General features: G+C 44.5%; 1 protein-coding gene across 3 annotated transcripts in view; it reads right to left on the bottom strand.

Moving 5' to 3' along the window:
• Positions 1-17460, bottom strand: part of zfhx3b (zinc finger homeobox 3b) — a 196118-nt gene that overhangs the window by 89566 nt on the left and 89092 nt on the right. For all 3 annotated transcript variants that reach the window (XM_056382906.1, XM_056382913.1, XM_056382896.1), the window contains 2 exons: positions 1314-3827; positions 560-1139 (listed from right to left, as the gene is read on the bottom strand). In XM_056382906.1, coding sequence (XP_056238881.1) covers positions 560-1139; positions 1314-3791 — 3058 coding nt within the window. In that variant the 5' untranslated portion in view covers positions 3792-3827. The remainder of the gene's footprint in view (positions 1-559; positions 1140-1313; positions 3828-17460) is intronic.

Raw genomic sequence — 17460 nt, forward strand, 5'->3', positions numbered from 1 at the left:
GAGCAAAATTGGGTATCGCAAAGTGAACTTCAAGTGATCAGTATTGTAGGTTTTACTATGGATATCTTATTAAGGCACACAATAGACTTATCTATTGTCATGAACACTACTATTATGTACAATATCAGTAAGAAAGTTCTATGGTAAGCCAACCCCACCCCCCCGTAAACTTTTTACCCTCTCCCTCTTTATGTCCCAGTGACACTTGTAAAATGAGAAAATGATGTTGAGTGGTGCACAAGGGCAGGCATACCTGAGGGCACGAGAAAGAAAGTCAGCTGACAAAACTAAAAAGCTGTGATACACCTAGCATGCATAGTAGTGGAAAGGAGTAAGATCTGGATGTTCCTGCTCATCATTTTGTGTGTCATCAACTCAATAAAAAGTGAATGACATTAATGTTTTGTGTTAATTGATGAATTAGGATTCAACATCAAGTAGAACTGAAAGTCCTACATGAAATAGCTCTGAACTGTAGTTGGTGGGTTTATATGGGTGGGTTTACTTTATGGGCAACTAGGGGCATTTCTGAGATCAAGAGAAGTAAAGTAAGTCTCACCAAGTGCAGGGGCCAGGGCGGCCATGTTGGGATCCAGGTGAAAGCTCCCCATCAGGAACTGGGCCTCAGCTCCAGCTGGGTCTATCTTGAGGCCTGGTGGAAGGCTCATGTTCTGGGTCAGGTAATATTGGTAGAGCTCAGCCTCAGAGGGTGAAGGCATGGCTCCCAAGCCAAGTCGGCCGTGCTGCATCTGAGTCACATTCTGCTGGAGTAGCATCATGTTGTGCATGTGCTTCTCACTGGTCATGTGGATGCGCAGGTTCCGTGCCACATTGGTCTCGTAGTCACATACCTCACACCGCCAAGTAGGTTTGCTCTTCGGCTTGGTCGGAGAGGGGGCCCCACACGGTCCTGCCATATGGGTGGAGGACTGTGTAGGATGGTGGTGGGGCGGGTGATGGCTACTGGCCTGGGTCACTGAGGGGACAGCCACCACTCCTCCTGGGGTATGTCCAAACACCTGCTCCTGCGCAGAGCCAATGGTGCCTCCATTCTGCAGTGTCTGCATGTTGTTCAGGTGCTTGTCCGACTGCATGTGGATGCTGAGGTTGCCCTTTGTGGTGGTCGAGTAGTTACACACCTAGAAAACATAGAACATTTTTATCTTGAACTGCAATAAAGTAATGCAGACATTACTTTTAAATATCAGTTTATATCTACCCTAAATAGGTCAATTAATCAAGAACACAAAAACAACTTAAATTGTTAAAAGAAAAAAAAAATCAAGCATTGTCACATTTTTTTTGCTACACACCTCACACCGGAAGGGCTTGTATCCACAGGTATAGCTTTCTCCACGAGCCAGACGAGGATGGCTTTGACCACTGCTGCAGTACACACAGGAGCCTCCTGAGTCTGGGTGCTTCTCTTTCATGTGGGCCTCCAACGTCTGCTGGTACTTGTAATGCCAGTTGCATTTGGGACACTTCAGTGTCTTGCACGAGTTTCGTGAATGCATCATGGTCATGTGACCCCCCAAAGAGCGCGAGGAACCCAGAACAGTGTCACATTTAGGGCATTCTACCCCACTTCCTCCGTTGCCACCAGGCCCATGGTTCTGTGAACACTCGCCCATCCCCGTTATGTCACAGGAGCTCCCTGGGAGGGGGTGCGAGTGGCCAAGAGATGAAGGGTGGAGGTGATGATGATGGTGGTGCATGTGGTGATGGTGCAGAAGGGCTCCATTTTCCTCCTCTCCCTCTGCTGGGCAATCATTTGGTTCTGGAGCTGTGGCACTATCTCGATTGGCACTTTCATCAGCAGCAGCATTGGAGGACAGAGGTGAGGAGGAAGTGCCAGCAGTGTCATCCTCGCTCCTTCTGACGGCAGCTGCCGCCATTGCCATGGGAACAGTGGGCCCCTGGCAGTTAAAGCTCAGAGGGAGCTCTGAGGTCCTCCCCCCACCGTCTGCAGCTGAACCCTCTTCCTTGACAGAGGAGGAAGTGGAAGCAGGGGCTTTGCTGTTGAGTGTGGAACTGACCGCAGAGGTGCAGGCAGAAGGCTGGAGAGCGCTACTAGGCATTAATAAAGGAGATTTGGAAATGCTTTGGTTTGAGACAGCTGGTTCCCCCGCTTCACCCCCGCCGCTGCTACTGTTACCACCACAGGCCACTGCAGTGCTTTTTGCCTCCAACTCGTCTTCCTCCTCCCCGAACAACAGTTCCTCTTCTTCCAAGCCCCCCATCCGGCTGGATAGGTGCGCCTTACTTTCATGTCCCTCAGTGTCCCCATCCTCTCCCTTGCATGCCAACTCTTTCCCAGCAGGCTCCTCTGTTCTCCCTCCCTGTTTGGGCAGGGTACTGGAGTCTTTGGCAGAGCCTGAGGATGAGGTAAGAGTGGATGCTTTGGAAATGCCCAGCCCTCCAAGAGAGAGGACTGAGCTTAGCGGGGTTTGTTGGTGCTGCTGTTGCTGGAGGCCAGAGTCAGAGTCTTTGTTCAGGAGGGTCTCGCTGCCCCCGCTGCTGCTTCCAGGCTCCAGATGGACACCACTAAATGTGCCATAGAAGCTCTGGCCAGAGTTAATGGGGAGCAGGGTAGGTGGCAGAGGACTGCTCTTATTTTTTGGTTCCAGGAAACTGATGAGGGGCTCTTTGTCCTTCCCAATGCCCTGGATGATGGCAGATGCATGCTTGTCCCCTAGCATCCGCCGCTCGTCATCACACAGTGTCATGCGGTGATCATGGACGGCATGGGTGGCAAAGGAACGCGCATAGCCAAAGGACAGCTTGCAGAGAAAACACATGAGAATGGGCTTACCCTTGCCATATAGGGCTAGCCCATCGAATTTGGAGAAATCCACGTTGTTGGGAACATCTTTGGATACACAGGACTTCTTGGCAGACCCATCGCTGTTCAGGTAATCCTTGTTGCTTTTGTGCCGCACATCGAAGACACGGAAACTGTGCAGGACAGGACTGAGGCCTGCCATAGTTGAGGTATTGGGGAAACCTTGGTCTGAATTGCCAAACCACTTCCCGAAGGACGAGGCTATGTGGAACGTGTTGATGATCTGAGGGTAGACCGAGGATGAAGTCCCAGCAGGTTCCCCCGGTTTTCCCCCACTGGTAACAGAGTTTGTGGGAAGCAGGCCGGGTACCATGCCCCCACCACTTTGGATCAACTGACTGAGGCTCTCTACGATGTAGGCTGAGCCATCTGGCTGGTAGACTATCTCTCCAGCCAGGTTCTCCACATCACTGCTCTCCTCTTCCTCTTCCTCCTCTCCTTCCTCACTCCCACTCTCATGTGCTCCCTGCTGTCGTGTGGGCTGATGTCGCAAAAGAGTGGGCATGCCCCCTCCCCCTGAAGCCATTGGCACCCCAGGAAAGGGTTGAAGACTTGGGAAACAGCTGTCAATCTCCATTTCATCTAAGTCCTCAGATTCTTCCTCTTCTCCACAGCTCACTCCCTCTTGCTCTTCTTCCTCAAAACCCTCTCCTCTGGGGTGCAGCTGGCCTGTGGCAGAGCTATCACTGCGGGCCTGGGGTGATATCTGTTTTGGCTGCTGCTGCTGGGACTGTAGTTCTCTCACCACGTCATGAGGTGCACTGGGGTTTTGGGGTTGAGAAGGGTAGGGAGCAGAGAGAGACAGAGGGTCCAGGGAAGGAGCCTGGTTGGTGCAAGGGACCTGTGAGCTAGAGTGATCGTTCCAGGGCTGTGGTGGTTGCTGCTGCTGGGAGGAGCCGAGCCCATCGTCTGTCCCAGAAACCACGGGAGACTCACAGCTGTCCATGCTGATGCCTACATGAGGCGTTCATCGCATCCAGGCCTGCAGAGACACAAGTTGGGTGAGATAAGTAGTTAGTGTCGTATTTGGAAAGTTTAATGTAAACATACATGCATATATTGTACATAAACCCACACAACTCCATCATTTACCATGCCAGGGTTGGAAACATACATTTCTAGATTTTACAAAGTATTAATACAGCTGTTAAGAAAAGATCAGATACAGAAACCATGAAAGGGACAACATGTATAGGAACCTTAAAGGAAGAAAATCAAATATACGGTGTATTGGGTGAGAGACGAAAGTCTGAGATATAATTGGAAAAATGACACTGTGCTCATTACACTAGATTAGGTACTTAAACACAATACCTGAGACAAGCACTAATAAGCCGTCCATGATTCATCTTCCTGCCATATCAGGAAGGTACCATCTTTTATCTTCACCTTCCAAACAACACCCCTAATCTTATATTCTGCAAATTCTACATCCGTTTTTAATTAACTTGCAGTCAGAAAAAAGGAGAAACAGGCTAACTTAATGGATCAAATAGATTCCTTGTGAGATAATTAGACACTGAGAAGCCACCCATCAGCACATTGTACATTTACATAACTGGAAGAAAAAGGGAAAACTGCATCTAAAAAAAGCGATTTTTAACAGTATCATTACCATCTGCAAGTTGTGTACATATGAGGAGAATACAATTCATGTGCATTATTGAAATAGATTTGTATGGACTCTAACAAGAGCAATAAAAGGCAGTATTTTCTATGAGCCCAAAATACATAAGCTGGGTAGGGACTTCACTGCAGCTGTGTTTAGATCTTGCATCCAATAACCTCTACGCTCAGCCTGGTTTCAAACACTCCAGCCATCCTCCGCCTCTGAAATAATAAATGGGAGCTGAGCTTTCGGGAGCTGGCCATGCCCCGAGCATCTGAGAGGCCCAACACAGGCTGCAATTTAGAGCGCAGAAGAGATAAAATGATAGCGCAAGATACTGCTGAGCTAATAATTTTATTAAAGGGATGCAGCCAACATTGATTAAAGGGGGCAATCGGGCTGAAACCAATAACTCTGGGCTGCCCTTTAACCCACCAGCACTGAATATTACATGAGCAAAGTTTCCAGGCACCAAGCTCGCTGCCATGTCCCGGTTGATTAGCACATTCACTGCTTGCACTTGATTTATTTACTTATTTACTTAGGGATGCAAATTTCAGCTGTGATCAGAATGGAGTCTACCCCCACACCCTAACATATTAACCACTGAGGGAGAGGAGAGATTGATAATGTCTGTCTGCCTCTTCATGAATGTCTGATGAAGCTCACCTCCCACACAACATACCTGAGACCTCTCCAGCCTATATGCACTCAAACTACAAAAAATAATGGACTCCCATTTTAGTGATGCGTTTTTGTATTTCGACTTCAGAATGAACAATAACAGAAAAGAAGTAAATATTGTGGGGGGAAGAAAAAAAAAAAAAAAGAAATAAGCACTATAATGATAAAGCCATGAGTTTAATTTGGGGAATTTATCACTGCAAAGATGTAGTAGATGTTACTATTATAAATACCCAAGGACAGACATTTTCTGTGAATATGGTCCATCTGATTGTTTTGTTTACACACTACAGAAGCTAACCCCAATGACCCTTGTCTTACTTTGCATACAAAATGAAAGATATTAGACTGGCTGGCTTATTAACAAGATTGCTTTATACAGCCAGACATGATTTAGAGATGGCTGCCATATTGAGTGAGGGGATACTAGCCCTACTGGTCTGTATTTATTATCTGCTCCATTAATAAGAGTCTATGAGCTCAACAGCCATTTCACACAAATGGACTGAGGGCAGCAAGAGTAATGCAAGAAAAAAAATTATGCCACATGTCAAACAGACAGTGATTCTTCAAACTAAAAGCACATGAATAAACTGGACAAAATGAAATGGAAAAAAATCTGAAAATGTGACTTGTCTAAAACGACTGCCTCTTAGGAAAAAGTCTGCATGTATCCTGTCTGTACATGGATTGTCTCTCACCTTGTTCCTGTTATCTATCCTATCAGCCCCTCCTCCAGATTCCACTGCCTGTCTTGACCAGGCCTGGGAACACTGGATCCACATGCACAACTAGTAGTTAAGATTGCTAGTTAACAATGACCTCTAAAGTTCTCTACTCTCATCTTTGCCTTGATGAGTCTGAACAGAGTTACTACAGTGTACTGTACCAAGGGTATGTACCCATCCATTCCCATTACTGCTGTAAGATACCTGAAGCAATTAGCAGTAGACAGGATAACACGATGACTCTTGATCAGTGCTGGAGCTCTGAGCCAGCTTGGTGTGTTCACTGCTTACAGAAAACAGGATTGCCCTTTAAAATCAAGATGGTGTAATTCAATAACCTGCAGTGGTTACTGATGAGCAATGGGATTGTCTGGAGTCGGCAAGTCGCAGATGGGCCAACTGATATAACGCTGTTTGTCTCTCGGAGGTCTGCCTGGCTCAGTGACACCTGTTTAAAGCAGGAAAAGCTTTAATCTCTGGGAGGCACTAAACAAGTCCGCGAGACAGACAAAGAGACGCGGTCGAAGGAGAGGGGAAGTGGAGGAGGCTGGTGTCTCTGTGCTCTGACTGTGTTAATAACCACAAATCAAAATGATGGAACAGCCCACTAAAAGTAACTACTGCTGAGTGGTATTATGTAAGGTTATATACTTTAATATGTAAAAAAGTAAATTTTCTTTTTCATACTGGCACTAATGCTGATTGCACAAAACAAATGATCCTGCCATGGCCTCTGCCCTTGCGCTGTATCGCAATTCTAAATGTGGGCCCACTGAGTTGACAATAAGCAGGCTGTATGCAGCCAAAACAAGCTTTAGTTGACAATAAGAGATAATCAGAGAGAAGAAAAGGCTGGATTCCTGAGCTGATCTGAGGGAGAGCATGCCGATGCACAGATCCTGACTGTAAAACTCACACTCCTGCTGCCACCTGCCTTCAAAGGCTTTACGCCAGGGTCTCCCTGTTCTCTCTTTCTCTCTGCACTGACAAAAAAGGTTTCACTCTACCCCCTCCCACCTCCATAACAACAAAGATAAGGTTGAACCTTGAGAAAAAGGCCTCAGTTCTAATGAACACTGTCAGAGAGTGGGTCTGGATGTCATTTGGTAGGGATGGAAAATGAGATAAGTTTTAAGTTATGGGTCCTTTCATTAGGTGGGATTTACCGGCCAACTGAGGGAGGAATTAAAGGCTAAGGAACCATCTGATTATAAGCATGCCTGATCACCTGCCTGAAGGCCTGCCCTTGCCTCCAGAAGACCCTGCTCTCCAGGGTTTCCTGAGGGAATTAGCTCTGACTCAGCCTTAACTGTGAATACTGCTGGGCTACAGGCGTGATGCAGCCCTGACCCTTACTCCTATCCACATGCACGTCAGCAGTGAGGGAACACCTTTTTAAATCGGAAAGACACTGTTTCTTAATACACCTAGAGGACCCCTAACAATATCCCAGATCTGATTTTCAATTGTACCTCTGTGAAGTTGCCTTTCTGTGTCTGGTCTCTGAGCCATTGCTGAGCCTGGCCAGCCACCGCAGGGTAAGGGGCGCTTATTGGAAAATCAATGGCGTGAACGCTAAGCAAGTTACAGGAAGATGTGGGAAGGAAGGGTTCTTATTGATAAAGCAGGGGAGGGCCTTTGATGTTGCACTAGGGACATGCTCATTGATGGGGGAACCATTGTAGTCCTCAGGCAGAGTGAGGCCCAGGTTTATCTCCTAGGTTTGCTCCAATTAATCACCAATAAAAGGCATGCATGCATTGCATTCAGTAAGATAAGTCCACTTTAATGCCTGACATGGTTTAGTAAATTCTGGTTTTAACTCCATGCTCTTACAGTGAGGGGACTTTACCTTTTCTAAAACTGCAGTACATGTGTCTCTCTCTGACTTTGTCTAATTCTCTGCCAAACCATACTGTAGCCTATATCCAATACAACAATATGATAATCATCTAAGTTATAACTATGCTACATGTGAGAGTGTAAGTGTTGTCCCAAACTAGCAGACTGGTGTCACAAGATGATTTACTGTACAGAAATCAAAAATTAAAACATGCATGCAATTATTAATTATGTCCTCTTCAAGACAAAACTTTACACTAACCAACTATTTTACTTCACTAACACTTTATAAAATGACAAAGGCTTTATGCCAGGGTGACAATAATTTGAGTGGTCTGAAAGGAAAAAATGCAAATCAACTTTCAGCGTCCAAGACTGCCATCACAGGTCACTTTGTCTCAGAGTTGTGTGGCAAAAAAAGTGCTACCACTGCTACGATTATAATTGCATTAGGTGCATGGAGTTCTTGTTCTCTTTGATCCCTAACACTGTAAATCAGATACTTAACCATGTAGAGAACTGTTGTTTATTGTGTGCTGTAAATATTCTGTCCACTATTCTGCTAATGCAGACATAAGGGTGCTCCAGTATTGCTCCAAATGCAGGAGGCAAAAAGTCACCTCAGGTCGATGGCACTCAGCCTGTAAACAGGGCTTCCCGTAAAATCAATGATCTTCAGTAGGAGCTATCAGTCTGTGGAACAGAAATAGCCATGGCTGTGTTGAGTCTGAGGCGGGGAAGAACAGTGCTGTGTGTTTACATGAGTGTGTGTGAGTAGAGGGGGCCAGTCACTGGCATGTCTGGGTGTATTTCTCAGAGATAGCAGAACTGAGGCATGCGGCTTCTGTCATGTTACAGCCTCTGAAAACGTTTCGGCTGCTGTAGAGTCAAGGCTACAGCTTAAAGATTTTTAATGTTGTTTTCTGTGTATGTATTATCTGCATCAAACTAGAGTTGGAACAAATATATAACTTACAGCTCAAATAATCCTTTCTGATTACAATATGAGCAAACTCAAATACCCGTGAGGCAATGTGCTGATTGTTTTAGTTTCACAGCACTCAATTTTAGCAACCATTTTGCACTAGCAAGACTGGCCAGAAAAGGCAAAATTGATTTGTTTGTAGTATCAATTGCCTCCTTTGTTAATAGACTTGAAATAGAACCTTGAAAATGATTTTACCCTTTACGCAACACCATCAAATTCTGCTAATCCATTCCATGTTGCAGAACGGAAGAAAAGTGATTTCAGACAAAGCAGCAGTGAAATCACAGCGCAGAATCGTATGTTACTTAGACACAGGGCAGTCTGATTAAATGATCTGACTGTCGCTCAGCTAACCTCCAAAACCATCCAGAAGGGATTTACACATGGCACTAGAGTGTTTCCTCAGTTTTGGAGGGTGTGATAGAAACAGCATGCTGGTGTAATTAGAAGTAGTTAATTAGCTGTGGGTTAATTACTGGGTTCTGCAGAGTGTTGGTGAAAGACCTGGTGGGGTGGCAAAGCAAAGGGAAGCAGCGAACACACAGCAGGAAGCTCCCAGTCTCCCGCCAATTAGCAACCAGCATGGGGTGGGGGTGGTGGTGGGGGGTGGGGGGTACAGTAGGAGTACAAATGTAAGAAGCCTTATATCATTGGATTTTAAGCTCAGTGCAGGGGAAGTGATAAAACGAGAGAAGACAAAATATATTCTATTTAAATATGTATAGTGTTAGATTGTTTTACTATAGTCAGAACAACATTTGCCAAAAAGTCACAGTGAAATTTTAAAGAATGATACTATTTTAATTACAAAATTTAACTACATGAGCAACTTGTTATTACAGCAGCCACAAGCTATCTTTCTTCATTTATCAACCATACTGAAAGACTGCACTGTATTATTTTCCTGTTATGTCTCGTGTGGTTTGTTTAGAAAGCTTTGTAATTTATAAGAGCATAAATTATCCTTGGAATTAAGGTATTGATGTATAATCAGAGCAGGGCTATCGGGCACAAACTAGCGTTCGCCCCCAGGCAACCCAGTGCACAGAGCACACTCACACACTCAGTGTACACTCAGCAGGGTGTCAGTAAAATTGCTTGACAGAGAGAGAGAAAGAGAGAAAGAGAGAGAGAGAGAGAGAGAGAGAGAGAGAGAGAGTTGTGTCTTTCAAATACTTATCAGATTATTTAGATACACATCCCCCATTTCTGCTCATTTTTAGATGAACAGACATGGATACTGAATGATTTGCAACAGTCTGACATGGAACCTCAAATCCTTTAGCATGCAGTACTGACTTTCCCATACAGTGGAATGCAGAAAGGCTGAGAGGACACTTGATACTTTGTGCACTGTTCTGTCTGGCACTAATCAATCAGAAAACAACACACTGATCTTAATCCTTGGGAAGATTTCTAAATGAAAAACATTTAGAAATCCCAGAATGATATTTGTAGATATGCAGTATGTATAACTGTGTTTCTGTTGTATTGGCAGATTAGCAGGAAAGAGAAGGGGAAGACAGAGAGATAGAGAAAGGGAGATTGAGATATGGAGCTGGAGAGAAAGTGAGACAGCTAAAGACACGTGTCCAATGAAAGGTCAGGGACAAGGGGGAAATGTGCTGATCAAAGTCTTTGAGCCCCAGGACCTTCATTTCTACTAATTATCAAATCTGCCCCTATTTATATCTAGGGGAAGCAGACGTTCTCTCAAGAGAGGATGGAAGTGAAATCTGCTAACTACAGTGCTTTCAGAGCTTCTGTTTGCACTCACTCCATTTGATTTGTTCTATAGTAACAGGATAAGGGTGGTAGATGAGAGTTAAGAGAACCGATGACTATAACTTATGTGGGAAAGTTGTTGCTATGAAAGTAAAGGACAGAACACTATGTATAGAAGAAAGCAAGGCTGAACAAAATGTAAAATATAGAATCACTCGATGTTTTGATGGTGGGAAACTCATTTGTGTCAATCTTGAAAACTATTGCCTAAAAGGCAAGATCTCATGGTGCCATACACACATATATACACACAGGCGCGCACACGCAAACCCACACACACACCTTCCCACAGCGCTGCAGTTAAGGCAGGCCAACCACAAACACAGTTGTTAAAATGATCAATACCATTGAAATATTAAACCTTAAGGAGCCACATTATTGATTGAGAGCCCAATGATAAAATGGTTTATTATCACAATTGTGGGCTTTATGTAAATGTTTTGGAGAGACCATCAGCTGCCCATCTACCATGGGCTTTGGCCAAATTTGACCCCCCCCCCCCAACTGCCTACAAACACACATATCCACATATCCCACAACCCACTCACCACTCAGCTCTGCTCCCTTACCCTGCCATCCAAAACCCGAGGGACTTGAGGGACTGGCGCGAACAGGGGGATGTCATTACCACTACTTCTACTTCCATTAAGGATAGCTGACACTGATCAGCATACCAAGCCTCTGTTGACAGAGAGACAGGAGTGGGGGCATCTGGCCCACCAGAACAACCTGGTAGCCCTGGGATGAGGTGTAAGAGATCTCCAGCAGGCATGACAACAAACAGGGGCATACAGTGGAACAGTGGTCCCAGGCTCCATGCAGGGATCTTGCCTTGACAGACAGATATGGGACATGGATAACATGTCTATAATCCTCTGCCTTTCTGTGTAATCTGGAAAACTAATAGTAATGACCCAGTCCTGCACCTGGTAAAACACAGGGTTCACTGGCACCTGGAATTAGACAAATACTCACTGCAGAGCAGTCTTAAAGGGACACACTGCTTCAGCAAAATGCTAAAGGGATTTTTAGAAGACACCAACATATGGAGGAATGGTGCATTTTGTAAGACAAGAAATTTCTATTGAACTGAACGAAAATAGAAAAATCTATAATGTAACTATAAAATATCAGTAACTGATTGGCTATGCTGGGAGACTGGTTGAGGTGCATGCAGTCGTGTGAGAGGACGACTTAAGTCACACAGAGTCACAGCAGTGAAACACTGAGGCAGTGCCACAAGCCTGGCGGTTGAGCCCAGTGTCGGTTAAGTGACTAAACCTGAGTAGGGTGATAAGATCCCTTTTAGAAGGCATGTGAAGGCCAAATGACCAGGAAACCTGAGTAATGTGGGTGAAAGCTGTCTGGGGTGAGAGCGGAGCTGTGGAAAGTCATGCAGTGTTATGTGTGGAAAATGGAAACTTACTATCTCTTTTATACACCTCGAACTGAAGAATGGTGCTGTCCCATACACATACAGTTGTGTGTGCATATAACCTACCATGTGTGGGAGCACATATCCGGGCGCACGCACGCACGCACGCACGCACGCACGCACGCACGCATGCACTCACGCACGCACATGTAACAGGGATTAGAGGGTGTCCCAGTGAAACCATTCTGTGGAAATTATTTCTTCGCAGAAAAAAGGCATGAAAGCCAATGGTGACCTGGCCTCTAATTCTAGAGTAGGATATCCTGGATAAATAATTAGAGGGTTCCTTTGAAGACCTTGCACAGCCGAACCATTCACTCCCCACTTCACATTTGCTAAAGTCATTAATGACAAAGATTTAGAAAGGAAAAGCAAAAATCTTTCTGGTACACAAATACTTTTTTTTATGAGGCCTGGCCCAAATTCCTCTCTGCTTAGCTGAAGCCCTTATCCTGGGAAAGAACTGCACCCGTTTTAAACAATAAACCTCAGGGGAAAAGTGTTTTCTATTGCCCCCTTCCCCCGCTGAATTATGAGAGTTAATAAAGTTAAAAGAATAATGTGCCCTGTGTTTTAAAAGAGGAAGTGAGCAAGAAATGTTGGGACACTGGATGTCAAAGAACACAGGATAAACAAAGCAAAGAGAGAGAGAATAGTTTCAAACTCTAATAGCAAAGACTGTTTTATGTTTCAGGATGACAAAGGGGTGTGATAGGAACTCTGCTATGAATATTAAAGGAATCTCAAACTTACTGGACACCACTGACTTCTTGTACATGGGCGATTCTTGCGCCACAGTAGCATACATGTCCCATTTAGTGACACCATGTGCCACTTCTACAATGTGTTGTTTTGTTAACCAGGATCATTCACTGGAATAAACAAGACAAAATCTGACATGTGGAATTACACTTTTCATATTCAGATTACTCTCATTCCCAAGGAGGGAAAAAAAATTCCCCAAAAATATATTTTAGAGTATTTCATTGTGACAAAAAAAGAAATGTTAATGTGTCTTCAGGCAAAACCAGACAAACCCACGGAGCACTAGTTTACATGCCAATGGGATGTCTAATCTTTACACTGGCAGTTTATAAACAAAACATCAGATCTTGATGCAACTGTCATCTTAAAAGGAGAGCAGCGCTTGCCCCACAGTTTACAAGGACAGATTCCAAGGCAAACCTTGGAAGGTGATGTGCATTCCTTCTGAGCGGAGCAGTGATGAGGAACTGTCAACAGAGGAAAAGGGAAGAAAAACAAAAAGAAAACAACTTGTTAAGTGTATAACAAGGTGGCCTGGAGGGCAATGCTGAAAGACACCTCAACACTTGACTCTGAAGTGCGCAAGGCACATCAAACAGCATTTCCGTAGCTACACTGAGCACTGACAGAGCCGACCACACTGTTCAGAGACCCCTGTGTGAAGAAAAACACAACAGTTTGGCAGGAAATAAAGAGGCAAATTGTGACTAAAAAGACAACAGTTCCTCCTGCGGTAGTAATCATAAGTGTTTGTATGCACTAAATCAGAGTTCTGTTCTCAGCCACAGGGAGACCTGTCTAACATGAGGTAAAACTGCTGCCATCAAACTACAAAAGGGATACAGAATAACCCCATCCTAAAAAGCAACTGCAAACAATGAAGCAGTTCCTATTAGATAATGTTGCATAGCAAGGTGTGTGTGTGTGTGTGTGTGTGTGTGTGTGTGTGGCACAGCATGCCCCTCTGAGAAACACCCTAGAAAGAAAACAAGGGACAGAGTGAAAGTATCTTTACTGCACAGCAGCTGTATGAAGATCATCATATATATGGCCATTAAAGCTGTTGGCAGCTCAGTAGGCACAGTGGTGTCTACAAGTGTCCAAGCACTTTGATCTGGAGAGGCAGATGCCCAAGGACTGGAAGAGCATTCAAAAATCCTTTCTCTATGGGGTGGGGGGTGGGGGGGGCAGGCAGGCAGGCAGAGGAAATAGGAAAATTAGAGGTTGCGAGAAGCAAAAACTAGTGTGATATTTTAAGACATGTGGAGCGTGTTAATAAGTTCCTCCTCTTCCTCTTCTCCCCAGCCTGGTCTGAGTGTTGTGACAGCTACAGTGCTGTGGAGCTATATTTGAGAAAGACCAGCCTCCTGCCCCTCATCTTCACACACACACACACTGCAGCCCTTGTTCATCTGCCTTAATGAAATGGCCACATGCCTCCTCTCATCCCAGAGCTGCTTGCACACTGTAGCACCTGGTAGATATAAATCAGCCCCACTGAGCTGTATTTGGGAAGTGAGGCATTAAGAATGACACAGGCTGTCAAAGTTCAGATCGCACCGACCGCAACATCTAGTTGAACCGCTGTGGAACAGACCCAAGACCAAGGAGCAGGCCTACCATCGGCCTCATATCTTCTGCTTCCCAGCTCCACATGACATGGCTGCCACATCTGGGCCCCAGCTGGGTAGCCTGCTGAGCACAGCATAGCACAACTGGGGCTAGGTAGGGGAACACTGGAGCACCCACACTACATGGATTCATAGTGATACTCCCTTTTACAGGGATCCACAGCCAAGAACAATCAAGATTTAAATGGGCGTTGCTTGCTGCCATTTATCTTTGGCCTTTCTTATCCATGAGCTGTAGGGGCTTGTGGGTATTACTGCAGTTTTTAAGTGGCGTAGGTTCTATTTCTGAGTGAGGAGATAAAAGTAGCTGGGTGCGTGTTGTGTGAGCATACTGTATGTAATATATGTGTGTACGTGTGAGCGGAATTTCAGTCACGTGAGCCCGGGGTCTGAAGGTCAAACACTGCCAGAGAACCCACACATTCCTCAGAGGACAGGCACACATCTTCAGTGCATGAGCATGTGTAAGTTTGCATTGACTTTGATGCGTGCACGTGTAAGCATATTCAACTAGCTAAAGCTAGCTAGTTTTCCACCACTCCACCAGTCTATCCCACAGCTTTATACTTGATTATTATATATTAATTCTCACTCTGAGCTGTACATGTACCGGCTGAGTCCTCAAACACATACACAAGACACAAAAGCAGGAAGACAGAGCACTCTAAGAAAAAAGCACTATGAAAAACAAAGCAAAAAAGGGACAAAGGGAGCTAAAGGGTGAGGAAAAAGAATTATCATCTGCAAGAGATTTAGTTGTGGGCTTTCACAGATGGGGATGGTATGATGTCTTCTTAGCTAGTAGTCAAGAAGCAGCAGAAGTTGAGTACAAGAGAGAAAAGAGAGAAAAGTACAGAGAAGAGAAGGAAGGAAAAAAAGGTGAGCGGACAGTGCAAGCAGCCCAGGTTCAGCTCAACCCTACTGTAATTTACATTGCTGGATAATTAGCTTCAGGATCAGGGGCTCAAGCCAATGACAGATGCCTCTTGCAGGGAATAAGCAAGCATGTGAAGAGGTCCTCAGCATTACCTCTATGACACATAACATTCATTGATTCAGTCTGTCAGAGGGAGCATGTGTCAAGGGCATAAAAACTGTTATGTGTACTGCACAGAATAAAGAAAAATCAGGTCATGGAATTAGGGTTATCTTTGGCAGTGGTGAATAAAGAAGCAGAAGACCTGATTCTAAATGTGGGAAAGAACACAGGACCCTACAACTGACACCTGATGGATGGTTGTGATACATACTTAATTTCGAATAGGATAACACTGTCTATATTGTTTACCTTTCCCCTGTGCACCAGTGTACACACATTTATTATACATTAATTAATCTTTTTTAACAAGTTTTTTTTTTGTTCATTTTGTCTTCTGTTTGTGTGAAGCACTTGGTGCATGTAATTTCTTTGTTGTAAAGCACTTTGTGCTGCATTTCCTGTATGAAAGGTGCTATACAAATAAAGTTAATATTATTGTTGTTATTATAAAAATAAAAAAAATCAATGAGATAATTTTTTTCACAGAGAAATAAACCTCACTTAGTGGCAGTGGATTCAGCACTGCCTAGTGGTCCTTGAGAACTGCAAATTTAATACACATTTAATTAATGATGTCATTGTTTTGACATTGAAAGAGCATGCCAGCAAACAAGATAAACAAGATCTAGCTGTGGGAAGACTGCTATCAGAATACTAAAGGAAAGCGAAAGCTGGGAGATCACAGGACCATTCAATCCCCCACAATGAGGGAATTATTTTACACACACCACCGAGCTGCTAGCTCTGCACCAGACTGTGTGTGTGAATATACATACACCTCTGTGTTAGGTCATATGTATCCATTTGGGACTAAATAGCGGCCAGATACTATGCCATATTGTGAATGAATTCTTGCTATGGAGCGAGAGTGAATTTCCACTCAGGCTGCTATGCCAGTGTACTGGGCAAAGCTAAGAGTTTTTACACATGCCAACTACTACTGGGAATTAAGCCATAATGCTGGGAGGATAGATATATACACTGCAAAACACACACACAAAATAATTCACCACATACCACAGAGAGAAACAAAGCATAAAAAAACATAAGACAACAATAAAAAAAAACACCCACTCATTCATGCATGCATGAGCAAACTTGCTTATCCACATTTGTGCTCATGTCCATCACATACACACAGAAAAAACATGGTAGCAAGGAGGTGAGAATTAGAGCAGAGGCAACTGGCTTGCCCTGAAAGTTCAAGTTGAGTGCCACTACAAATTACAGGTTGACAGCTTAAATTATCCTCAGTACGTGTTCCTTACAATGTATGTGCATGCTGGAGTTTGCTAAGGCAACTGCCTCCAGACAGCTGTTCTGGCTGAGGTATTTACATGTCAACCATTATCTCTACCAAAAAAGAAAAAAAAAAATACAATATCCCTCAAGTTACACTGACCAGCAAATGCCCCAGACCAGCAACCTCCTACATGTTGTCAATGAGAGGACCCTCTGCCCCATCTCTAACAGATGCCCCATATTTGAGCTGTGAGGAGGGAGAGTGATAGGGGCAGTGTAAAACGAGAGGGTGACTAATTGGTTCATAACCTGTAATTGGGGAGATGTAATTGGAGTGGACTCGCAGATGCCAGGTGCACCTTCAGGAGGTGGGGCAGCGGTTTGCCCTTTGACTGGCTATAAGGTAGTGTGTGTATGTGTGTGTGTGTATGTGCGTGCAAGGGGCTAGGGAGGATTAGATGTGGTGGGGGGGACAACACTTCTATAGTGAGTGCCCCCAAAGAATATAGTTTAGGTGTGGCGTGTGCCTGTTAGATCCATAAAACCACATGAAAGCCCATGTACTGAAACCTGTCACAACACAGCACAGCCACGCCTATTCCAAATAGGCACACATTTATAAAAACACACACTCAAACAATACATACACATACAATATACAACTGCCTCATGTCCACGGGCAATTTTTTCAATCCACTGTTGGGAGTGAGAAATCTGCAGCTCAACATATTCTCATGGTTCACATGGTGGGTCAATATGATCAATGTGTTCATGGCCCACCTAGCCAATACTACACCTCTCCAAATCAATGTAATGGGGCTGAGTGTTAATTGGGACATGGTAAGAGGAGGGTGGGTGATGGAGTGC

Source organism: Seriola aureovittata, chromosome 1, assembly GCF_021018895.1.
Source record: "Seriola aureovittata isolate HTS-2021-v1 ecotype China chromosome 1, ASM2101889v1, whole genome shotgun sequence".
NCBI classification, from domain to species: domain Eukaryota; kingdom Metazoa; phylum Chordata; class Actinopteri; order Carangiformes; family Carangidae; genus Seriola; species Seriola aureovittata.